The sequence below is a fragment of the Lissotriton vulgaris genome, chromosome 4_1 (genome assembly GCF_964263255.1).
Source record: "Lissotriton vulgaris chromosome 4_1, aLisVul1.2, whole genome shotgun sequence".
NCBI classification, from domain to species: domain Eukaryota; kingdom Metazoa; phylum Chordata; class Amphibia; order Caudata; family Salamandridae; genus Lissotriton; species Lissotriton vulgaris.
In genome coordinates, this window is record NC_141691.1 from 2,073,989,774 (window position 1) to 2,074,015,917 (window position 26,144).

General features: G+C 47.1%; 1 protein-coding gene across 2 annotated transcripts in view; it reads right to left on the reverse strand.

Moving 5' to 3' along the window:
• Positions 1–369: 369 nt before the first annotated feature.
• LOC147725045 (casein kinase II subunit alpha-like) overlaps positions 370–26,144 on the reverse strand; it is a 212,231-nt gene continuing 186,456 nt past the window's right edge. For both annotated transcript variants that reach the window (XM_086966512.1, XM_086966510.1), the window contains 6 exons: positions 20,033–20,143; positions 18,875–18,976; positions 12,980–13,080; positions 4,755–4,903; positions 2,606–2,686; positions 370–898 (listed from right to left, as the gene is read on the reverse strand). In XM_086966512.1, coding sequence (XP_086822638.1) covers positions 783–898; positions 2,606–2,686; positions 4,755–4,903; positions 12,980–13,080; positions 18,875–18,976; positions 20,033–20,143 — 660 coding nt within the window. In that variant the 3' untranslated portion in view covers positions 370–782. The remainder of the gene's footprint in view (positions 899–2,605; positions 2,687–4,754; positions 4,904–12,979; positions 13,081–18,874; positions 18,977–20,032; positions 20,144–26,144) is intronic.

Genomic DNA, 26,144 nt, shown 5'->3' on the forward strand with positions numbered 1-26,144 from the left:
TGCTTGTGTTTTATCTCATGCATTTGATTACTTGTCTCATGCATTTGATTACTTGTGAGTATTTTATTATTACTTGCTTCTGCATATATATATATATATATATCTATATTCATGTGTATGTTGTTTTACCGGTTTCATTTGGGAAAGTCTTTTTGTTAGTGTGTGTTGCATTAATAAAATATCATGCTTTATTTTTTTAGACTGCCTTTTGATTTGCTTCTTTTGTGAGTGCCGAGTCTCCTTTCCAGGTGTTTCTTCCTCCTTCACTGAGAGCCTCATCTTGGGAGAGCTAAATTTCTTTTATTTGGGAATGTAAAGCAAGACACCAGGTTTCTTGTAAGCTACAGGAAGGAACCCGACGAGGGAGTGTCCTTTTAGGGACATATAAAATAAATTTTATTATCCATTTGAAATTTCTACATTGTAGCTGCATTACTAAACACCGTCATCAGGAAAAGAACAAAGCTAAATCTTTTATTCCGGCACAGACACAACAGAAAATTGTTTATTTTTGAGTTTTGTCTGTATCCATATATAATTTATATATATTTACTATTAGGGAAACAAAGGGAAATGAACCCTGTGATTGCTTTCAGTGTTTCTCTTTCTTTTGCTCATTCGTCTTTCATCCTGAACAAAAACAGAAGTGAAGTCCCAGCGAGGGTATGGCCTCGGTCCTCAGGCTGGCTCCGAGCAGGTGATCTGTGCGACTGGTGGTAGGACTGGACCTTGGTGACGAGAGAAGTGCGGCACTGGTGGAGGTCAGAGATGGACACTGCAGCTCAGGGCTGACCGCCGGTTGCTGCCACCACCGGTGCACCCAGGGAGCTTGGAGAGGAGATGACAGGAGATCCAGCAATGCCGCTGATAGGCTGTGAGGCCGCCATGGAGGCAATGCCTGTGGGAAGAGAAATGACTGTGAGAAGGTAAGCATCCTAGGACTGCAATCACTGTACATTGAAACAAAACCAGATCGAGAAGCGAGACAAGGTAAAGAGCTCATGGTGAATACTGGGTGCCTGGTCCTGCACTAAAGGAAAAGCAAGCGCTTCCGGTACCATGTCAGTTAAGGTATTTGCCAGTACTATTAGGTCTCGTGTGGGTGTGGCAGCGAAGCTGCCCCGCCCTGCGAGAGATCTTGTAAACAACAAAAGGACTCTAAGCCCTGCCCCTCCTTTCCATTGGATAGCGTCAGCGTTTATGATAAACACTGGCTTCCCAATGGAAAAAAGTGTTTTCAGGTGCCACCCTGTCCGCATTTTAGACAGCCCCTATGGACACGATGGTCTGGTTTACAGCTGGCTGTCGTAAGTAACTCTCTTATCAGTTGAGGCGTGTTTTACAGCGAGTCTACGAAGTGTCTTGTTTACTCGTGGACTCATTAGTCATGCAAACATAATGGGAAAAAACAGCCTTGACATCTCCCATGTTCAGGCACTGTCAACGTTCCCTGTATCTGCTGGTCATTCAGCTCTACTCTGTGCCTATGACCTTGAGCAGCCCACCTGATGGTTTACACCACTCCCCACTTGTCTCCCCCTGCAACAGTGGCTGTGCTCTGCTCTACCCACTGCCTGTGGCCTTGCTTGCACACCACCCCCTTGCTGTCCATAGTTTTACCTCTCGCCCTGATCATCCATGGCCTGCGATTCTTAGCCAGTTTGCCTGCTCTCCCTCACTGTCTACTGACTTACTCCAATCACACAACACCCATTGTTGTAGTCCTCTGCTGTGTAGCCCCCTTCCTCTCAAATCCACGGTCTAGCTTTGTTCCCCTAAAGCACAGATCCCAAATCCACACCATCACCACATCCAATCCAAGCCAGCCTGCTCACCCCACCTTAAAAACCTTTGCCTCAACAGCCTTTCTTCCCTCAGTAGCCATGCCCTCCCACGCCAATGGTTTTCCTCCTGGCTCTCTGCCTTGCACCTCACTTCCCAATGCCCACCACCTTGTACCCTAGTCAAAGCCAGCTCTGAGCACAGTTTTCAGCCTTACCATGGACTGCTGGTTTTCACAGCACCAAATACAACTTCGTGAGATTGTTAAAGATCCTACATAACAATCGTGAGACAGCATTTACAACGCTGGCAATACCACGCAGTTTGATAACGCGGTCCTTACAATACCTGCGTTGTTACCACGTGTGGCTTTACATCGCAAGTCTTTTCAACGACTCGCGCTAGGTGGCTTGCAACAACAGGTAATGTGTTGGATTTTAAATCCAACACCTTCCCTGCTGTTGGGCTAACTGTAGTAGGAATAGTAATTTATACTATTCCTATGTCCAGCGTGCCACCAAGCGCTAGTCGTTGAAACAACTTGCGATTTAATGCCATACGTGGTACAACGCGATCATTGCAACGACTGCGCTGTTACCTACCGTGTGGTAACACCATGCGTTGTATCGTCATACATTCATAACAAACTGATGTACCCAGGCCTTCGCTTAATCAGCAAACGACTCTTGCCACTACATCTGAAGACCCCCCTGCTGTTTAATCCTGAGTTTTTTTAGTTTTTAACTTAAAAATGACACCAAAGAGGCCAAGAAGAAATGGAGACAGAAGGAGAGGCCCTGTAAGTGCAAAGCAGCGCCATTACCTGCCATCAAACTGGAGGAGCTGACCGGGGTGCTGCTGCCCGTCGCCGGTCCCATGCGAGTCACATCCTTTACTACTGGGTCTGCAAGAAACCAAGAAGGGAAATCATTCTTCAGATATACCGCTTTTCTTGTACGTTTCCTTCTATAGCTTCTAACCGTAGTCCAAAAGGACACAGAGCAGGATACAGAGCCCATGCTGGTGCTCTGAATCTCAAGCCCTGACGCCTCCAATCAGATAACACTTAAAGTTTTGATGAGGTCAGTCGCTGTCACTCAGGACTGGCTGCCAAGTCAGCGTCCTTTCACCGGCAATCTGACAAAGGTAACTTATTTTATGTGCTATAAAAACAACCAGGCACTATCTATTTTATGATTACCTGGCAGCTGCCCTGCTTTGTAGCTAGAGGACAGCTGATGGGACAGTGACTGGCTGCTCTCAGAGCAGGGCCACTGGAGCTGTTAGCACGGTGCAGCTGTCAGGCAACAATAACAGGCTCTGTGTACTTCCTGCTCCAATGGCCCTGCTATAAAAACAAACAGGCACTATCTATTTTATGATGACCTGGCAGCTGCCCTGCTTTGTAGCTAGAGGACAGCTGATGGGACAGTGACTGGCTGCCCTCAGAGCAGGGCCACTGGAGTTGTTAGCACGGTGCAGCTGTCAGGCAACAATAACAGGGTCTGTGTACTTCCTGCTCCAATGGCCCTGCTATAAAAACAAACAGGCACTATCTATTTTATGATGACCTGGCAGCTGCCCTGCTTTGTAGCTAGAGGACAGCTGATGGGACAGTGACTGGCTGCTCTCAGAGCAGGGCCACTGGAGCGGTTAGCACGGTGCAGCTGTCAGGCAACAATAACAGGGTCTGTGTACTTCCTGCTCCAATGGCCCCGCTATAAAAACAAACAGGCACTATCTATTTTATGATGACCTGGCAGCTGCCCTGCTTTGTAGCTAGAGGACAGCTGATGGGACAGTGACTGGCTGCCCTCAGAGCAGGGCCACTGAAGCTGTTAGCACGGTGCAGCTGTCAGGCAACAATAACAGGGTCTGTGTACTTCCTGCTCCAATGGCCTCGCCATAAAAACAAACAGGCACTATCTATTTTATGATGAACTGACCGCTGCCCTGCTCAGTTGCCAGAGGACAGCTGATGGGACAGTGACTGGCTGCTCTCAGAGCAGGGCTACTGGAGCGGTTAGCACGGTGCAGCTGTCAGGCAACAATAACAGGGTCTGTGTAGTACCTGCTCCAATGGCCCTGCTCTAAGGACAACCAGACATCGTCGAATCAGGTGTACTCTAGAAACCGTGTACAGACCGCGTTATTGATACCGGACAGCTGCACAGCACTAGCAGTTCCTAAGGCCGCAGTCCTACCACAGGTACAGTGCTAACATCGCAGAGTTACTCTTCTGTTCTGCTTTGTGGAGACAGCACTAAAGGACTGCCGATTCAACTCCAACATGCTAACAGCACCTAGAGTTGTACCGAAGCAAGAGCACACAGAAGCGCTATGCTAACAGCTCTGGAATCAACAATCCGGCCAGCTGTACTGGCAGTGTCCTGTGAAATGGCATGTGCCAAGAAACCCAGTAGAGAAGAGAGTGCTAGCCAAGTAAAAAAAAAAAGTGTTAAAAAAAAAGAATTAAAAAAAAAAAGTTCTACTCTAGTTTGAGCCCAAATCTACTGCAACCACAGTATCAGTCTGGTGCCACATCTTACTGCAGCGACAACCCCCAGGCAACTGATCGAACAGGTGATCCATGTGTACTGGGCTTGTCGATTACCACAACCCTTGAGCCAGCATCCTGTTGACATGTGTACAGTCTGTGAGGCAGTAGTACACTGGCTCTCCTGCTTTTCTAACGGATTCAAGCTCGTCCAAAAAGGTACGTACAGTATTCAGAAGAATCTGTGGTGTCCTCCTGTGATTATCAACTTCTTCCTAGAAGCTCTTGGCGTCATCTTTATATAGTATTAGAACACACATGCTTTCATACCCTTTGTTGTACAGTGCGAGGAGTAAGCGAGTACACATATAATGCGTATATAACAGACAGAGACCCTTGGCTCACTAGCATCTCAACTGGCACATGCACAACTACCATCACCACCCTTTACATGCGCACGGAGTATGTTACGTACAGAAGTAGGGATGGTCCATTGCTTCTCGTGCTGTGAGCCGTGCTTGGTGATCGTAGCGAAGCAGTTTGTCGAGGAAGTCCAGGGCCTCTGTGCTCACCAGGTGCTGGTTTTCGCTGTGGACAAAGCGCTCCCATCTCTTTCGGGAGTGTCTGAAAAGAAGATACATGTGAAAGGTATGTAAAACTCCAAGTCTGTGGAACTGGTATCTGTCGTTCTAAGGGTAACCTTGAAGTTATATGGGCCCAATAACAAGTACAAACCTATCCTATACCACCCCACAGACATTAACCCTCTTATAATCCAAGCACAATCTTCATAACCTTTTTTGAATTGTGTGAGTATAAAGCCTGGGTAGAAGAACTTTTGACCACACACCCTGTGCCAAAACCTGTACCCCCAGAGCCTGCCGTCTTCACATTTCGTCATAGGCAAGGGATTTGATCAAGTCTTCCTGCTGTACCAAAGTCCACAGTCCGCACCCACCCTCCTTGAGAGACTGCACATGGTGTCCTGCCCTTAGGGCCTGTTTTAACATTTTCTGTCTGTTTTAACATGTGTTTTCAAATCAGAGGGCTTCGAGAAGGACTTGTAGTGCCAAGAAGACAACCACAATGATTCTGCGTTTTGGAACTGCATATGCTGCAAGTGAAACAATGTTATGTTGGAAGCAAACAGGGTCATACCCTTTACTTTTCCCCCCGATTACCATGGGGTCGGGTATTTCCCATCTGCTCCCCAATATATTCCCTACCACAAATCAAGTGACCCACAAAATGGCACCTGAAGGCTAGTCCACGGGTAAAATTATTTGTTTTACCTTTCAATTTTTTATTTTTGATGGTAGCTTCTCTTCCACGGTTATTCCCCCATAGAGTCCCAGGTACGATAAGTTGCTTCCCTAACCCTTGTACATCCCTGCTGTACTGATTAGGTTCTATGGTGATTCCAAATTTAGATCAATTCAGTACTATGTGCTCCAGCAAAGAGAAAAAAAACCATGGGCCCTAAAACGGAAACACTATCTTAAGTTCACTACAAATACATTTCTGCCCCTTGCCTAATCTGGACACAAGTGAATGTAGCAAAACTAAGCTGAACCGGTCAAATGAGTGCCTTAGAAATTTGTAACACGACTCAAGAGTTACCAGCAGACCAAAAAATGCAATTTTCCATGGAAAGTAAAACTCAACCATACCTATTGCTGACTCAGTATTATAGAATATTACAAGAACTGAAGGGTGGGTACTGCTTCCCCCAGCAGACTCGCTACAAAGGCTTTTGATTACCTTATCTTGGATACAACAACTCATGATCATTAACTTGCTTGAACTGGAATAATGACGCCCATGTTGGACTCCATCCAACTTATTACTAGTACTAGTTGGCTGCTCACTTGCAGAGTACACCCTTGTTTCCATACACCACTGAGTTATTTAATTTTTAAAGCTCACAAATACCAACTGAGGTGTTTTGCCACTGGCGATGGATCAACAAACTCGCCAAGCCTTTGGAACTATAGCTTGTGCAACATTCATTCATAAGCTAGGTTCACTTTAGGGTAATCTTTAGATTTGAATTCACCCAAACTATTTGAGTTCTCCACTACCAACAACTCCAGTGCCTTTGGTCCAGCACAGATTCTACTCCAAGTAAGCTCAGAGTTGGCCAACAGTGCAGCACCGCTGCAGGACCACATAAGCACTTGCTCAGGGCGTTGATGCGGAGTGAAGCAGGACAACATACCGTCTGGTGTTGTACATAATCAATAAGTAGATATTGGTGCAGCGAGTAATGCAGTCCAGCCCAGTCATGTCTAGTCGGGTAGTTTATGCATGCATGACCCCAGTCTCACAATGTTCAGTGACGAGAACAACCCCTTAACACAACTCAAATGTCAAGCCATCACTATGTAATGTGCGGCCTTAAACGGTAACATCCGGGTTAGCAAATGGTTTGAATCTTGGGTGCCGCTCGTAGTAGGATTGTGGACCGTGGCGTTTTCCCTGCCTGGTTGTCGTTGTGGGAACCCCCTTTTGGCTGGACATTGAGTGCCACTGGGAGCCTGTGAAGTACACAGACTTGACTAGCTGGGAGGAGTGAGAACGGGAGACCGGGACTGCGAGGACCAGTATTCAGCCTAACACCCACAGCTGGTGCCTCTTCCCGGCCGCGCCCCGCCTCCTCTTCCGTATTTCAGCAAACTCCCATCGCGGGACGCGTGCGGGACACAGCCCGGGGCTGGGCCCTGGCAGAGGGCAGGCCCTCTGTGGCCCTCCAAGGCCTGAGGGGACTGGACTGGGCCAGGTCCCTCGATTTACCCTCTCCGCAAAGTCTTCTGCACAGCAAGTATACCCCCATTGTTGTGGTCTACTATTGCGTAATTATTGGCCCCTTTTCTTCTTGTTTGTACCCTATGCTATAGGTACTCATTGAGGGTCTTAGTAACGTCGAGTACCCTGTTTAGTTGTATTTTTTCTTGCTAGTAATTTGATTCCGCTTCCTATTGTTAGTCTGTTACTTCTTGGTAATGGCGATGTCTACCCGTGAGACCCGAAGCAAGGCTGCGGCGGGAGCTAAAAAATTGACTGGCACATTGGATAATTTTATCCTCCGTACTAACTCCCTAATCGACCAAGGCATAGTACTCATGGAAAGAAGAGTCTCTCAGGACTTAGCGCATGCTAAAAGGTCGTCATTAGGCAATTTAGCCTCTGCGCGTACCCCTGTCAAATCATCAATTATCTCTGATTCATATCCTATGCAGGTCGATGCCGTGATTCACCCTACTCCTAGCACTAACTCAGTTCCTTTAGACCCACCCGCCGCGACCTGTTATATCGACCCCTCTGGATAATAATTTACTATTTCTACCTGCTGTTGTTCCCCATGAGAACACCTGTACCCAAAGGGGGATACTGGAAGGAGCAATTCCCAAATCCAAAAGTATCACCACCAAGGTCAACGGTGTTAACACAGCTAAACAAGTTATGTCAGGACGCTTGAGCGATATGGCTAGCGACAATGGTAGCACCGAGGAGGGGAGGGATAATTTGGGTCACAATACAGGGAGAGAAGAGGCTCAGCATGTATCCCATCCTCTACCATTAGGTACCCCAGATGACACAACCTTGAATAGCAGTTTGGGTAGTATACTTGGTGATAGTAGCCTTGAAGAAACTTCAGAGGATCTAGAGGATGAGAATGGCCCACTCATAAGTAACCTAGCCGATCTCATGAAGTCTCTACTCTCGCCTCTGGAGAGTAGACTCCAGGACATAGACCAACAGCTCCAGGCTCTTCATCAGGAACTAAAATCTCAAAATAGTAACCACGTCCAAAGGGCACCTAATGTATCGGTCCCTGCTCGTAATCTTCCGCCCACTACCAAGAACCAATCTGTAGGGAAAAACGCTACCCCCAAGACCTGCCCTCCTAAAACTCCTACTCCCAAAAGTCCTACTCCTAAGGGTAATAAAGTTAATGCTAACCAGCCAGCTACTAACGCGCTCATTAAACCTCAGAATGTAGCTGGCCCAACCACCTCTATACCTAAACCCTCTTTATCCCATCCCGAGGAATCTAAGACACGTAGGAACATTAATCTACCACCCGACGCCTGTCCCTATATGATAGTTCTAACAGGTGTCCCTGAGCTTGCCCCTGCAGCACTTGAATCCTCCTGGGCACTCAAAAACAAAGTTTGTCATTGGCTAAACAGTAATCCCCCCCCCCCCCCCTCCTAACAAACACCAAAATTCTTATGGTGGAGAGAGCACCGTGGTTGGGCGAGAATAAGAAAAGCCTACAGGGGGACTGTGTTGTCGTTACATTTGAGGACCCACGTTTGGTGGAGAATATTTGCTTCGGGCCCCCATGTAACAACATCTCCACGATTAGGGTTAAACCCTGGTCATATTTTTACATGCGTACGGAACATCATGACAATAGGTGGAGTTGGTTGAGGGTCCCTGATCATATGAGGAGGGGTGAGCCATTGAGAGACTGGAACACAACTAATTGGGTAGGGGGCGATGATGCAGGTTGGAACACAGTAGGGAGAAGAGCAGGGAGGTTTACCCCAGGTGACACCCAGTTCAATGGGGAATGGCATGGCCCACAGCTTAATTATCCCCTAATCCCCTGCTACAATCGTTACAGTGGATTGGAAGCAGTCGACTGACTCCCAACCCAGTCTGCTGGACAAATTGGAAAGAGGGTGGTGGCAGTTGCCCCACGGGATGGAACCAAAAGCGGTAGGGATGGCTTAACCAGTTTGGGAACTGTCAGTTCTAGTTTGGGAGAAAAGGAACCTAGTATCCCAGTTACAATCAAGGAATTATCTGAAACCCCTATTTCCATTAAGATTCTGTCTTGGAACATTGCAGGGTTAAAAAACATCTTGCTAACCCTGATTGGAATGATTTTATTAATAAATTCCACATATGTATGTTCCAGGAAACCTGGTCCTTGACCCCACAATATAAAAATGGGTACTCCACTTATTTTACTCCAGCAGTCACGGTGGGAAAAGGTCGTCCTTCAGGTGGCCTGCATATTTGGGTTAAGGTGAATTTGAACTGCGTTGTCACCACCCATAAAGTCCATTCGAACGACATCTTGCATATCTCCTTAAAAGGTCCATCTGGGGGCACCATTTTCAAACTCTTTTGTGTCTACGCAAGAGGCTTACAGGGTGGTTTAATCTCGCCCACAATAGAGTTGTTGGATGTGAGATTGTCAGTTCTTCCTACTAGGTCAAAAATTCTATTGGGGGGGGATTTTAATTGCACATTCGAACCCCTGGATGAAGAAGAGAAATTAGGTTTTATCTCAGAGGACTGGAGGCAGACTATACCCCCCCTTAACCCTTGCTCCCATTAAGAAATGGACAGCCAGAGCTATTCAGTTGAATGCTCTGGCTCTAGAACATAATCTAAGGGCCCTTAATGGGCTGACTGTTTCAGATCGCGAAGGGGCAATGACTTATAACAGGATAGGTTGCCCTTCTAGAATTGATTACATCCTCCTGGATATTCAATCTTGGGCAAGTCTAGTAGATATGGAGGTTAGGCAGTCCTCATGAGAGTGATCATAACCCATTATGTATGGAAATCCACTGGGCAAATGGATTGGCAAGAGTGGAGGTTCCGTGATGATTACTAAAGAGGTTTTGCCCTCCAATTGTAATCTGAAGTTAAAATGGAACATGGTCAAGTGCGAAGAGGGGAAACTTAATATTAAAGAGTTCGTTTTAGCGGAAACTTATAGTCTTGCAGCCGTTGCTTCAGCAGCGCCTTATCCTCCTGGATCAGACCTACAAGTTTCGTATAAGAAGCTAACAGATAAAATAGGAGAGTTTTTTCTGAAGAGACCACAGGGAATTTCCAAGCCAAACAAAAATCCCTGGTACACGGCAAACTGCAGAGGTAAGAGGAGGGCCATCACACTAGCTTTAAGAAATAAGCATCCCATAGCAGTGAGACTAGCAAGAAAAGAGTATCTTAGAAGCATAACCTCAGCTAAAAAGGATTGGGAGGAGGAGCATTGGCAGCAGCTTAAGGCTGCAGCATGGGGAGAAAATGCCATCGAGTTTTGGAAACTGATTAATGTTCTTGATAGAAGGGGGGCCGACCCGATTTTAAATCATATAAATGAACATCAATGGTATTCCCATTTTTTAAAATTATACTGCGAGGATAGTGTGCAAGGTCACTCAATATCTCCAGTAATGGAAACACAAAGCGTACCTGGTTTGGAGACAGGAAGCAAGGATGAGTCTTTCTCTCCACGGGAAGTTCAAGATGCGATCTCGAAAATATTACCAGGGAAGGCGGCCGGCCCAGATGGCCTACCGGGGGATTTACTACTGCATGACCCCAAAATATGGGCAGACCTTATAGTCTGTTTAATGAACTTAATCCAGCACGGCCATCCTGTCCCTGAATCCTGGAAGGGTGCGGAGGTTATCACTATATACAAGAAAGGTGATAGAGAGGACCCTGCCAACTACAAACCGATAAGTTTAATTGACACCATTCAAAAGGTCGTTGGCAGGGTCATCATAAACCAAATTGAGACGTGGCTAATAGATGATGACATCCTTACTCACTTCCAGGCGGGGTTTTGGCGAAATGTTGGTGCAATGGACCAGGTATTCCGGTTTTGTGCAGTCTATTGGAAGTCAGTGTCTATTTACAAGGGTAGCCTGTACCTGGCTTTCATAGACCTGAAAACAGCATTTGATGTCATCCCCCGTGCCAAACTTTGGGAAGTTCTATTGGATATGGGTTTCCCTAGTTATTTGTTGCAATTTGTCATCAAACTCCATGAAGATAACTATGCAAGGATTCAGTGGGGGAGTCAGGGTCAATTGACAGGGAGGGTACCAGTCAATAGAGGGATGCGGCAGGGATGTGTGATGGCGCCGACATTGTTCTCCCTCTTTATAAATGGGGTGGTGGACCATTTGCGGGAGGACCCTGCGGATGCCCCTGTCCTTGCCGGAGAGAAAACCCCCACACTCCTCTTCGCGGACGATACCCTCCTGATGTCCAAAACCCCTAAGGGTCTCCAATAATTGCTCGACCGTTTCAGCATCTTTTGTAAAGATTGTGGGTTAACGGTTAACACCACGAAAACGAAGCTGATGGTATTATCCGCTAAAAGGAATCTTAAGAAATGTTATCTTTCCCTGAATGGGACCCCCTTAGAAGTGGTGGACGAATTAGACTACCTTGGGGTCAGGCTTTGTAATAACATGAGATGGGACTCCCATATATCCAAAATGGTCCTAAATCTTAAAAGAGTTTCTGGAGCCATATTAAAGAATCCGCGTCTTTCCATCAGTAGACCAGCAGCCCCTGCCTTGGCAGTTTATGAGGGGAAAGCTTTAGCCTCTGCAGTTTACGGCACTGAAATATGGGGTGTGGAGAATAGTAAGGCGCTGGCAATTGCAGAGAATAAGTTCATGAGAGACCTAGTTTCCCTTCCTCCCTCGCCCCCCTTGAAACCACTATTCCTGGATATGGGCAAAAGATCAATTTCAGAAATAGTTCAACTCCGCCCTTTGCTATTCTGGGTGCGACTTAGAAGGACCCCTGAATTAGCAAAATATGCTCTAGTGCTAGACGAGTTAATTATTTTGAATGCATCCGGCAAAATAAGGTGGCTTAACAATCTAAAGAAGCTGGTGGAATCTATAGGTCTGGCTGAGTCTTGGGCCTCACAGTCCGCTCCCACTAAACAAATAGTTAAAAAATTATACTGGGAATGGGCAGAGGGCAAGGACCTCAACATTTCAAGTTGGGGACCTTTAACGAATAACTTCCTTGATCATAAACCTTCTAGAAAGTTGGAACCATTCCTGGACTTCATCCAGACTCCCCGAGATAGAACTCTGTTCCTGAAATTAAGATACGGTACCCTCCCCCTTAAAAAAAATCATGGAAGGGTGGAAGGTCAGGAGGGTTCATGACCTAAATTGTCCTGGTTGCCCATGTCCGGAAGAATCCCTTGGCAATTTTTTGTTTGCATGTAATGCCTATAAACAGGTCAGAGCAAAATGGTTGAAACCTGTGTGTAGGGAGTTGGGAGTTAGGGATCATAGATCAGCTCTGCGCATTATTCTAACCAACACTACCTCTATGTATATAGTTTGCGGGGTCGCTAAATATCTGGCCAGTGCTTGGTTTATTCGGTCTAGGCTGCTTCTAATGTCTGATCAGATTCACTTTTAAGAATGTATCCTTTTAAAAAAAATCTCTGTGGACTCTGCTCCACATTTTAAATTGTGTAGTGATGGTATTTTTTCTTAATGGAATTGTAGTAATACTTGGTAAATTGTTTAATGTACTTTTATGTCTGTACTTTTATGATATATTTTATCGAATTAAGTATTACAACAGAATCTTGGTTAGAAAGCTACTTTAGCAATTGATGGAAGTGTTTCTGGGCCTGTGTTCCAAGACGCAGTTAAGGACACCGGTGCAAGCACCATCACAAGCAGGCTTGGTTTATATTGGGTATACGTTAGTCCACCCCAGTTACGCTAGCCAGTTTTCCATCTTTGGGGCAGATGTTCTTTTAAGTTGTGACTGTTTCCCCTTGAAGTGTTAACTGGTCAGGTTGGGACCTCCTGTAAAGGCAGACCTGCATGGACACAGCCGGTGTGAACATAGAGCCATCCAGAAAGGAAGCAGCGAGGATAGACACGCATTGCTACCCACCTGCCTAGAATGTCGTTAAACCGAGGATCCAGTTCAATGTTGTATTTGTCAATGTAGTCGTACAAGTCTTCTGTGCCCAAAACCTTGGCGATCCGTACAAGCTGTTTTGGCGATAAACAAAAAGTGAGTTTATTAAAAAAAAAAAAAGAGCATAATTAGAGAAAAGGTTTGTTTGGGGAGAAAAATTGAGAGACAAGGAAAAGAGCATTTCAAACTTTATATAAACATATGCTGCATAGTGCCATCAAGTGTTTGTAATATACAAGCTCATGAAGGCGGCATTAGTTTAACGGACGAAGACACAATAACCATGAACTTTTTCAATACCCTCAGTGCCCACCCTAATGAAAGGTGTCCAGGCCTTTACACAGCAACACAATCACATCCAACACAGAGGCCTGCTTGTTAACCACACAGGTAGTAAGGCACCATTGGAGTGTGAGCACATACTCAAGGCAAGCTGCATTGACCCAAGCCATCTTGACAATCAAAAGCAGAATGCACCCAGGATACAGAAGCTGGCATGGGCAGAGATGCCTGAATTATTGCAGCACGTGGCGGCCAGTTTTCAAGGTGTACGGCCCTCTTCTCAAAACAGTGCAAATGTTATGGCAAGGATATAATGAGAGGCTAAAATGAACCTTGAACAAGCACTGCTCTGCAACGCTCACACTGCACTATGCAGACTGTACAAATGCTTCACTGAACTTGCCCCGCTCTGGAGTAACAGTAATCAAAGTGGTAGATTATACAGTCTACGAGGTCATGTGTACCCAGCGCAGAAGGGGCCTTAAACAGAGAGTAGTCTCTTGGAATCCAGATTGGGCGGAGCACCTCATGCTAATGATGTGGCAGAAAATGGACCATAATGCTTCACTATTTCAGGAGAAGAGGTGATAATTCGAGGAGATAGGAGAGACTTGTCAAAAAACGACCTGGGAATGATCAGACATAAGTACCAGAAGGAATGTGAGGTTAGTTCATATGTGCGTTCGGAGAGTGAGGATATAACAGGAGGCAAGTAAGTTATTAATACTGCAAATATCAGATAAGCGTGGCCTGGAAAACTGCAGGATAAAGCAGGGGGTGAGGAGGAAGGACTTGGGGGACCATCACGAGGAAGTTTAAATGTCCATAATGCCATGGGGGACATAACAGGAGAGAAAGGCTGGAAGACCCTGAAGTAAAACATAGGAAAGGTTAGACCACACGGTATCCGGGGAGGAGGGAGAAGAGACCATCCAAGTGGCTAGTGATTCCCATGACGTTCAGCACCTTCAGACATCGCATGCTTGGCCTTCTGGGACCAGGGTCTTCATGGTCTAGCTGTTTGTGCTTCCATGCTGCGCATCATGCAGTAGACACTGCCAGGTGTGACTGTAACCGTCACATGGGAAACGACTTGTCGGCTGCTTCGATAGCGCAGTAAGTTCTGTACGAGCATCAACAGGACATGAAGCCACTTGGCAGCTGATGAGACTGGGCAATAACAAGGCAAGGAGGCCCTGAGGAGGAAGTCTGTGGGAGCGGGAGAAAATGTCAAAGGAGGGGAGGAGTCTAGGAGGCAAAGGGACGACCGGGAGTGCTGGGAAGTAACGGAGAAGTAGAGACCACTGCGACTAAAAGGGAAGAGGTGAGGGGATCAAGAAGGACTTGTGAATGACATGAGTAACAAAGGAGAAAGGTGAAAAGTCCATGAGCAATAACAGGGAAGAAGTGACACTACACAGAGTAACAAATCAGATTAGTCTTCCCTGTTATTGCTCAGATTAGAAGACCACAAGGTACAACAGAAGAGAGGAGACAGTACATGTTGTAACAAAAGAAGAGATAAGAATATCATGGGGTATAAGAGATCAGAATATCCTGGGGTACAACAGAGCAGAGGTGACACTACATGGAGCAGCAAAAGAGATGAGAAGACCACAGGGTACAAAAGAGGAGAGGTGACACTCCATGGAGTAACGCAAGAAGAGAAGAGAAGACCACGGGGTACAACAGAGAACAGGTGATATTACATGGAGTAACAAGAGGAATGAGAAGACCCCGGGATACAACAGAAGAGAGGAGACACTACATGGAGTAATAAAAGAAGAGATGAGAAGATGCCGGGGTAAAACAGAGGAGAGGTGACACTCCATGGAGTAATAAAAGAGATGAGAAGACCACAGGGTACAAAAGAGGAGAGGTCACACTCCATGGAGCAGCAAAAGAGATAAGAAGACCACAGGGTACAACAGAGGAGAGGTGACACTCCATGGAGTAACAAAAGAGATGAGAAGACCACGGGGTACAAAAGAGGAGAGGTGACACTACATGGAATAACAAGAGAATAGACAAGAGGGCCACAGGGTACAACACGGGAAAAGTGGCATTTCAGGGAGTAACAAGAGAAGAGACAAGAGAACCACCAGGAACAATACGGGAGAGGTGACAGTACAAGAACTAACACAAGAAAAGATGGAGAGGCAATAAGGAATAACAGGGAAGATGTGAGACTACATGGAGTAACAAGAGAAGAGATCAGAGGAACACAGGGAACAACACAGGAGAGGTAGCATTATATGAGGTAGCAGGTGAAAAGAAGGTAAGACTAAAGGAAATGGGTAACACAACAAGGAATAAAAAGAAAGGGAGACAAGTGGACCACAGGGTACAACATGGAGTAACAAGAGACGAGACAAGAGGACTACAGGGTACAATACTGGAATGGTGACATTACAGGGAGTAAAAAGAGAAGAGACAATAGAACCACCAGGTACCACACAGGAGAGGTGACAGAACATGGACTAACACAAGAAAAGATGGTGAGACAATGGGGAACAACAAGTAAGAGGTGTGACTACATGGAGTAACAAGAGAAGAGATCAGAGGATCACATGGTACAAAACAGGAGGGGAAACAATACACAGAGTAAGAAGAGAGCAGATAAGAGCACCACGGGGTGCAACATGGGAGAGATGACAGTGCATGGATTAACAAGAGAAAGGATAAGAAGACCACTGGGTACAACACGGGAGAGATGGCAGTACATGGAGAAACAAGAGAACAGACAAGAAGACCACTGGGTACAACACGGGAGAGATGGCAGTACATGGAGAAACAAGAGAACAGACAAGAAGACCACTGGGTACAACACGGGAGAGATGGCAGTACATGGAGAAACAAGAGAACAGACAAGAGGACAGAGTAACAAGAGAAGAGATGAGGGGAACAGGGTATAGCAAGGGAGAGGTGATATTACATGAATAACAAGATAAGAGGCACACAGGGCACAACACAGGAGAAGTAACAGTACATGGAGTAACAAGAGACGAGACAAGAGGGCCACAGGGTACAACAAGGGAGAGATGAGAGTACATGGAGGAACAAGAGAAAACATGGTAAGACTACAGGGAAGAACAGGGGAGAGGTGACAGTGCAGGGGTAGACAATACAACATTTTCTCACACCGGTCTTCATTTAGAAAGGGTAAAAAGATGAAGGAAAGATTCTGAGCTCTGTACTGCTCCGGGCCTGCACCCAAGCTCCTACGCTGTGAGATCCTATTGTTGAGGGATCTGGAAAATAAACAAAGCTCTCCAAGGAATTGAACTTTGTAAAGAGGATTCTGGAATCTCATGTATATACGGACATATGTAATGCTAGTGATCATGTATTAAGATGCCACGATGGACAACATGTACTTACTCCTAAATCTGGTCTGGCTTCCTCCACACTAATTAGATGTCAAAGAACACTCCAGATCAAGAGAAGGAAGTCTATTTAAATATCTTTGTCAACACAAGTCCTGTTCAATGCACAGGATTGGCAAAAAGCTTGGGGATGGGAATCACACAGTGGCTACTGTACAGATTTGAAAGAATGTGACATGTCACTAGATGAAGATTTAAACTGGTGTGCAAAGGATACTCACAGAATGTTTGAGCAGTGACGAAAGAAAGAGTGTGACTCTCAACGAGGTAGTAAGATTATTCAAAATATCTCAGCACTCTACAGTCTCCATGAGGACCCACAAGGATCTGCCATTTCTCTCATACTCTAATATTTTCTTGGAACTGTAAGCGAATGCACTAAACTTCATGAACATTCTTTTTCATATGTATGTTGATGACACAGCACTTTTTCTGAACATCACTTCCTCTGAAGACTTCACCTCACTCAACTCTACCCTGACGCATACCCAAAACTGGCTAAATGAGAACTACCTCCTGCTCAACACATCCAAAACAGAATTCCTTCTTACATCTCCTCCTAATCAAACCCCCAAGATTGACCCCTGATGAAACACCTCACTGCCTTTAACTGCTCTTCTCACATCATTGACTCAGCAAAATCTCTCTGAATCACCCTGGACATGCACCTGAACACGAAGAACCATATTAGTAAGATGTGCAAGGGTGCTAACCACCAGAGGATTCTTAGAAATCTCAAACCATTCCTTCCACAAGATGTCTTCAAGCAGGTTGTTGAAGTACTTGTTTTGCTGAGGCTAGACTATGGCAGTGCTACGCTCTGCGGCCTCCCCAAACATACCTTGGCCCCACTTAGGGCTTCCTTGAATGCCGCTGCCAGATTGATTACAGGTACAAAAAGAAATGCTCACAAATCCCCAGCCCTGTTTGATGCACAAAGCCCTGTATTTCAAACCCCTAGGTTACCTGGCTCGAACGCTAGAACTATCTGGAGGGGGCAGACCATCAAGAATTGCAAAATCTCTCTTCTTGAAACTGCAGATTTTTCACAAAAAGAGAACGAGGCAGAGCTTTCTCTGGCTTAGCCCCGAGGATCTAGAAGTCTCTCCCACCGGAAGTTCGCAGAATCTCCTCCACGGCTGCCTTCAAATATGAAGTAAAAATAATCCTAATGAACAAGTTCTTGTCTGAAATGGTCATGGCTCATCTGTTTTCTCAATGCCCCTCTACGTTCTTTTTGGTCTAACAACTGTAAAGTTCAGGGTTGTCTGATATACCCTATTATGCAATGCTTGCTCTCCTCCTAGTACATTATGGTATTAGCTAAATATGATACTCTTACTCCCTTTGCCATTTTCCCTTTACTATGTCCTTCCTTTCCAAAATGTGAAGCGCTCAGATAACATTCGGGGTCATGTTCGCGCAATATAAAACTTTATAAATAAATAAAATAAACTGAAACAGTAACAGCTGCCTGAGAAGCCCCACAGGGCGATAAGGAGTAGAGCTGGAGGGACCATGGGAATAAGTGCTGATGCACACTCTGGGTTCTCAAATTCCCCCGTGGTAAATGAGCTCAGGAGCCAGAGAGACCAGCTTTAGATGAGTAAGGAGACTTTAGAGAGGTGAAGTCTTGGTGTTAGGTTTGTGAAATTATGGGGCCATAGAGTTTACTGTCTGCTTGGCACACGCTGCATACAGGACTCGTTGAAGCGGAGACAGCAGGTGCTTGAAGGCCCTTCGCCAGCACCAATGGACTAACCAGAGGGATCACAGACCACCAGTGATCCATACTCCATTCTTGTGAAGGAGCGATGAAACCACAAAGAGCAGAAGTGCCTGCACGAAGGACAGCCTCAGCTGGGTCTAGGCTGCTACAGATTACCACATGGTGCGGAGGATCTCGCCCAAGATTGGGCAGCGACTGCGATGGACAGTCAGTATGCAATACAGAAGCTCCTGTGCATGGACAGCTGCTAAGTGTGCCCCCACTACAGCTACAGAAGCAGAGAGATGTCATTTACTGATGAGCATTTACAGCTGTTGGCACTCATTTAGCAGCACAGGCAAAGCAGGACACCTTGTCTGCAACCCAATGTGATCTGGAACAAGCAGTGCATGCAACAAGACAAACTCGTGGGAGCGCGGGGCGCAGGCGCAATGAGGAGCGACCGATCGATGGAGGTTGCGTGCGTCTTACCTGGTCGTAGTTATCATGCCCGTGGAAGAAGGGCTCCTTCCTGAAGATCATGCTTGCCAACATGCAGCCTAAACTCCACATGTCTAAACTGTAGTCGTACATCTGTAACAAGAGCAAGAGGAAACGGTCATTGGTGGGTCCATCTGGTGCAACTCCAGGGTCTCCTGGCAACAGACAAGCACACGCCGTTTCTGGGCACCAACTAATGACAAGTAAAGTCTGGTGGGGGAGGGGGTTTAAAAAGGCAAGCGCTCACACACGGTCAACAAGGGAAAGACTGGGTTCTGTGATCTCCTAACCCTCAAAAACAGAACTCTGCAGTGGACAGGGCCGCCGGTGCTGAATCCTAGCAATCGTGATAAGAGGCGGAAGGACTCATGATGACAAAACAGAGGTGTGAGGTTCTAGCTGTGGGAGCCGCCAAGCACCCCAGGGCCGAACATACATCAGCGACAGAGACTACCCCTAGGTCTTCCCTGTCCTCAGTCTGTGCAGTTCTAACTCATCACCGTCTCTGAAGAGAACTTTTATACCCTTCATCTACCACCAATGTGGACGGCTTTTATTTGCAGATATAACATATCATCCAAGAAGGAGAAAGTGGAAATATGTCCCAGGCCAAGGCTGCATCTTGTGGGAGAGTTCAAGCACCATGTCAGAGCGTTCACACTGGTCTCTTGTACTCACAGGGTGGCCTCTGTCTAACAGAGCTGTGCGGGCCCTTCCTTCTTCCCAGTCCTTCAGTGTGGAAGTCCCTATCTAACTGAATATGCCCTGGGTTTTCAGTCACCTCAGATCTCACTCTCCTGTGAGTGTTTAACCACAGAGAGGACTTTCCACTGAAGGGAAGGCTCAGACCATGGAAGGAAATGGTAGGACAGTGAGTGGGTAAACTTCCTGACTAGGGGTAAACGAGTCGGTGGACTGATGGTGAAGGCCATGCAGGTAGGTCTTCATCAGACCGGCTATCAGTAAGGGACACCAAGTATTCAAGGGATGAAGCATGTCCCCCCCTCCCCCCCACATGTGCAGATGTCTTGTGTGTTGTGCTCCAGAGAAAAGAACCACATGACCTCCAGTCAGTACCAAGAGATTCCTTTCCATGAACTCTGTATTCACGGCTGCGTGTGACAGCAGCGCTCGCGCACTTCCTCTTACCTGATAATCTACCAATAGTTCAGGTCCTTTGAAATATCGAGATGCTACTCGCACATTGTACTCCTGCCCTGGGTGGTAGAACTCCGCCAAGCCCCAGTCTATGAGACGAAGCTAGAGTAGAGAGAAAGAACAAGAGAGACCAGGAAATCATCATTTTCATGCAATAGCAGGGTCAATACAGCAGAGGGTCACCACAGCAGAGGGTCACCACAGCAGAGGGTCACCACAGCAGAGGGCCACCACAGCAGAGGGCCACCACAGCAGAGGGCCACCACAGCAGAGGGCCACCACAGCAGAGGGCCACCACAGCAGAGGGCCACCACAGCAGAGGGCCACCACAGCAGAGGGCCACCACAGCAGAGGGCCACCACAGCAGAGGGCCACCACAGCAGAGGGCCACCACAGCAGAGGGCCACCACAGCAGAGGGCCACCACAGCAGAGGGCCACCAAAGCAGAGGGCCACCAGAGCCCTTTAGTCTGTTTGAATTCACAGCATAAATAATCCCAATGTAGACATCGACAGGTCTCTTATACTATCGTCACAGCTGTTTATGTCCTCCAATTTGAAAGCCCAACTATATAAAACTATTTTTGATCTGTATTTTACTCCAGCTAAACTCTACGCTTGGGGGATAAGGCCTACTTCAGAGTGTCCAAGGTGTGGCAAAGCAGCGGCAAATCTACTACATATGCTCTATGATTGTGATAAATTACTAGCACTGCGAACAATGATTGCTGGGTTCTGGCAGGAGGTGTTTGGGCATTCAGTAGCCGAATCTCCCACCCTCTATATTTTGGGCTACGATAACACTCTGAATCATACTAAGGCGGAAGAAGTATCACTCTTCTTGAGCACAGCTGTATATAGAATTATATTAACAGCCCGATGGAAGGATGTTGATCCCCCTAACTTTCAGATTTGGCTGTCTATGCTCTTAGGGATGTACAATCAAGAAAAGGCGATTTTTGCCTGTAAAGGGATAAAGCCTAGAGCACGTGGTATCGAGATTTGGAAACCAATTGAAAATTGGAGCAATGACAATAGAGATTGTGGCTAAACGTATGTAACCAGGACTATACTGCCTTAATCATCTGTTGTTTCTTCTCTATGTTTTATCCTTAATATCTTTCTTTCTTTGAAATGTGTATGATATTTACTGAACCCTCGTAATAACATTTTTGTATTTTTTTAAAATCTTTGTTCTCTCTTTATGTATCTGCAATTGTAAATCACCAAATAAAAATTTTATTAAAAAAAAAAATGAATTCACAGCAGGCTGGAGGTATCCTCTGGCCATAAACACAGCAAGGGCGGCAATGAACCTTTGATTCGCTGTAAGTGAAGTGCCGGGTCAGAGGGCACCCTCCGTTCAACATAAGAGCAGTGGCATGTCGGGGGCACCCTCTACCCAACTTAAGTGCAGCACATGGTTAAGTGGCACCTTCTACTCTTCGTACAGCACAGAGTCAGAATGTCACCCTCTAACCATCATTCACATAGCATAAGGTTAGGAAGATACACATTACAGGGTGAAGAGGAAGTACTTTAACCATCGCATGTACAGCAGCCTCTAGCCACAATAAGTGCGTTACAGGGTCAGGATGAAAACTACCAATCACCACAAGTGCGCATGGGGTCAGACCACCTTCTGTTTACCATAAGCACAGGGACTGGAGAGAACCGGTAAAGCGCCTTCACCCGGCATGCTGTCACAACGCGGTTGTTATAATGACCGCGTTGTGACAACGCATACCATTACTCCACAAGTCGTTACAACGACTTGCGGATGGGGGAAGAAGGTATTGGATTTCAAATCCAACACCCTCCCTAAAGTGTGCACAGACTGGAGTTGGAATACTACATTTTACTATTCCAACATCCAGCGCAAGTCGTTGTAACGACTTGCTGAGTAATGGTATGCGTTGATACAACGCGGTCATTGTTACGAATGCGTTGTGACAGCATGCTGGATAATGGTATGCGGAGTGAAGAGGCATACTCGAGAGAGCCTTCTATCCCTCAAAGGAGTTACACCGTGTTGGTGGGCACGATGTAAAGTAGAGAGGGCACCTATAACATTAACACTGCACTAAGTTGAAAGGGCACCTCTGACCTCATGAATACCACACGAGGTTGAGAGGGCACCTCTAACCTCATGAACGCAGCACGAAGCGGAGAGGGCACCTCTAACCTCATGATTCCAGCACGAGGTTGAGAGGGCACCTCTCACCTCATGAACGCAGCACGAGGCGGAGAGGGCACCTCTAACCTCATAAATGCAGCGCACGGTTGAGAGGGCACCTCTAACCTCATGATTCCAGCATGATGTCGAAAGGGCACCTCTAACCTCATGATTCCAGCACGAGGTCAGGAGGGTACCTCTAACCTCATGAACGCAGCACACGGTTGAGAGGTCACCTCTAACCTCATGAACAAAGCACAAGGTCCAAAGGGCACCTCTAACCTCATGAACGCAGCACAAGGTCGAGAGGACACCTCTACCCTCAAACCCAGCACAAGGTCGAGAGGGCACCTCTAACCTCATGAACGAAGCACAAGGTCGAGAGGACACCTCTACCCTCAAACCCAGCACAAGGTCGAGAGGACACCTCTAATCTCATTAACGCCGCACGAAGTTGAAAAGGCACCTCTAACCTCATGAACGCTGCACGAAGTCGAGAGGGCACCTCTACCCTCAAACCCAGCACAAGGTCGAGAGGGCACCTCTAACCTCATGAACGAAGCAGGAGGTCGAGAGGGCACCTCTAACCTCATGAATGCAGCACGAGGTCAAGACAGCAACTCAAACCTCATGTATACAGAACATGGTCACCTCTGACCTCATGGATTCAGCACAAGGTAGAGGGCACCTCTACCCTCATGTATACAGCACAAGGTCACCTCTAACCTCATGAACGCACCACGAGGTCACGGCAGCATCTCTAACCTGTATACAGTGCAAGGTCACCTCTAACCAAGAATTCAGCATGAGGTCAAGAAGGCACCTCTAACCTCATGAACGCAACACAAGGTCGCAAGGGCACCTCTAACCTACAAAGCACAAGGTCGAGAGGGCACCTCTACCCTCAGGAACCCAGCAGTAGGTCGAGAGAGCACCTCCAACCGAATGCATACAGTACAAGATCACCTCTAACCTCATGAACAAAGCACATGGTCGAAAGGGCACCTCTAACCTCATCAACGCAGCAAGAGGTCGAGAGGGCACCTTCGTGAACCCAGCACAAGGTCGAAGGGGCACCTCTAGCCTCATTAAACCAGCACAAGGACAAGAGGGCCCCTCTAACCTCCTGAACAAAGCAAGAGGTCAAGAGGGCACCTCTAACCTCATGAACAAAGCAAAAGAGGTCAAGAGGGCACCTCTAACCTCATGAACACAGCAAGAGGGCACCTCTAACCTCATGAACGCTGCAAGAGGTCGAGAGGGCACCTCTAACCTCATGAACGCAGCAGAAGGTCGAGAGGGCACCTCTAACCTCATGAACGCAGCAAGAGGTCGAGAGGGCACCTCTAACCTCATGAACGCAGCACAAGGTCGAGAGGGCACCTCTAACCTCATGAAAGCAGCAAGAGGTCGAGAGGGCACCTCTAACCTCATGAACGAATATGCTACTTAGCAGTATGCATCTGTTCTTGGCATGTAGGGCTGCTGACATTCATATCTGTGCATAGATCGCCGCCTAGTGTTGGATCCGGATGATTGCACATTGTTGTCCTGGAAGAGTCTTCGAAGTATCACAAGATAGGTGGCTCCTCCCGTGGACTACAGTGCGCATGGGCATCGACTCCATCCCCAGATTGTTTTTAGCCATTGCGGCAAAGATGGAGTGTAACACCGTGAGTGATGACCATGCTAAGGGTAAATAGGAGTGCTGCAGCCGCTACAGGCGCCGGGTAAGAGGGCGGGCGATATGAATGTCAGCAGGCCTACATGCCAAGAACAGATGCATACTGGTAAGTAGCATATTCGGTTCGAGGCATGTGGGCTGCTGAATTCATATCTGTGCATAGAATACATAGCAGTCCCTCCATTAGCGGCGGCCGCCTGTGCCAGCTGCAGCAGTTTGAAAAAGTGTTTTTAGAACAGCCTGCCCTACAGCTGCCTGCTGTTTGGAGTGCACATCTACACAGTAGTGTTTCGTAAATGTGTGTGTGGTAGACCATGTGGCTGCTCTACATATGTCTTCTAAAGGAATATTTCCAAGGAAAGCCATGGAGGCCCCCAACTTGCGCTTGGCTTTTTCATAGCAAATTTGAATGCACTTAACGATCCACCTAGCTATACCAGGTTTGGAAATGAGGTTGCCTTTGTGTTGTGGCGAAAAGGCAACAAATAGTTGGTTCGTTTTTCGAAAAATCTTTGGTCCTATCAATGTAGTACATTGAGGCTCTTTTGACGTCTAGTGTGTTGAGCATCCTCTCCGCCACTGACTCAGGATTTTGGAAGAACACGGGCAGTTCAATAGTCTGATTGATATGGAACTGCAAAACTACCGTAGAAAGAAATTTTGGGTTGGTGCGAAGCACTACCCTGTTGGAGTGAATTTGTATGAATGGCTCTTGGATAGTTAGTGCCTGGAGTTCACTAACGCGTCGCAGTTAAGTGATTGCTATCAGGAAAGCCACTTTCCACGTCAAGAACTGAATCACGCAGGAATGTAGAGGCTCAAAAGGTGGACCCATCAGTCTTGTGAGGACCACATTCAGGTTCCATTTAGGAGCCGGCGGGGTCCGGGGAGGAATGACTCGTTTGAGTCCTTCCAAAAAGGCTTTAATGGCTAGCACTCTGAAAAGCGAGAGATGCTGCCTGTTCTGCAAATAAGCTATTGCGGACAAATGTATGCGAATAGAAGCATAGGCCAGATTGCATTTGTATAGTTGTAACAGATAAATGATGTTGTGAGTAGAGGCGTCCAGCGGGTTGATGTTGTGGTCTGCACAGTAAATGACAAACCGCTTCCATTTGGCCGCATAGCATGCTCTGGTGGTGGGCTTTCTTGCCTCCCGTATGATATTCATACAGTCTGGAGGCAAATTGAGGTAGCCAAATTCTAAGACCTCAGGAGCCAGATCTCCAGGTTGAGCTGTTGCGGATCTGGGTGCTGAATGTCGCCATGGCTCTGCGTCAAAAGCCTGGGTGTGAGGTGCAGCCTTTGGTGAGGTACCACGGATAGTTCCAGAAACGTGGTGTACCATGGTTGGCGTGCCCACGTCGGAGCAACCAGGATGAGCGTCATCGAGTGTTGCTTCAGCTTGCGTGCCACCAGCGGTATTAGAGATGCTGGGGGAAAAGCGTACGCAAAGATGCCTGACCAGTTCATCCATATCGCATTGCCCTGCGACTGTGGGTGTGGGAACCTGGCGGCAAAGCTTCGGCATTTGGCGTTTTCCTTTGTGGAAAATAGGTCTATCTCTGGATGACCCCACCGCTGGAAGTACGGGTGGAGTACTGATGGGTGTATCTCCCACTCGTGCATTTGGTGGCTGTACCTGCTGAGCAGGTCCGCCATCTGATTGTCCTTGCCTGGGAGGTGTTCCGCCATGAGGAAGATGTTCCTCTGAATGGCCCACTTCCACATGCTCTGAGCCAGATGAGACAACTGCGGAGAGTGTGTTCCTCCCTGCTTCTGTATGTAGTACATGGCCGTCATGTTGTTCGTCTGGATCAACACGACCTTGTTGCACAGATGTACCTTGAATGCTTTCATCGCCATGAAGATAGCCATCAGCTCTAGAAGGTTGATGTGCATCTTCTTTTGCTGCGTTGTCCATAGTCCCTGCACAGTGTAGTGGAGTACATGAGCTCCCCAACCCTGGAGAGATGCGTCAGTTGTCAGAATGATCTGTGGGACAGGCTCCTGGAACGGTCGTCCCTTGCAAAGGTTTTGTGGATTCCACCAATGCAGAGAGGTGTATGCACGACCGGTTACCAACACTAGGTCTTTCAACTGTCCGTGAGCCTGATTCCACTGACGTGCTAAGCACTCCTGAACGGACGCATATGTAGTCTCGCGTGCCTATCAACTGCATGAACACACGTGCCTGAAGCGAGTGTTGAGGTCTGAATTTCTGTATCAGCTCTTGAATGCTGC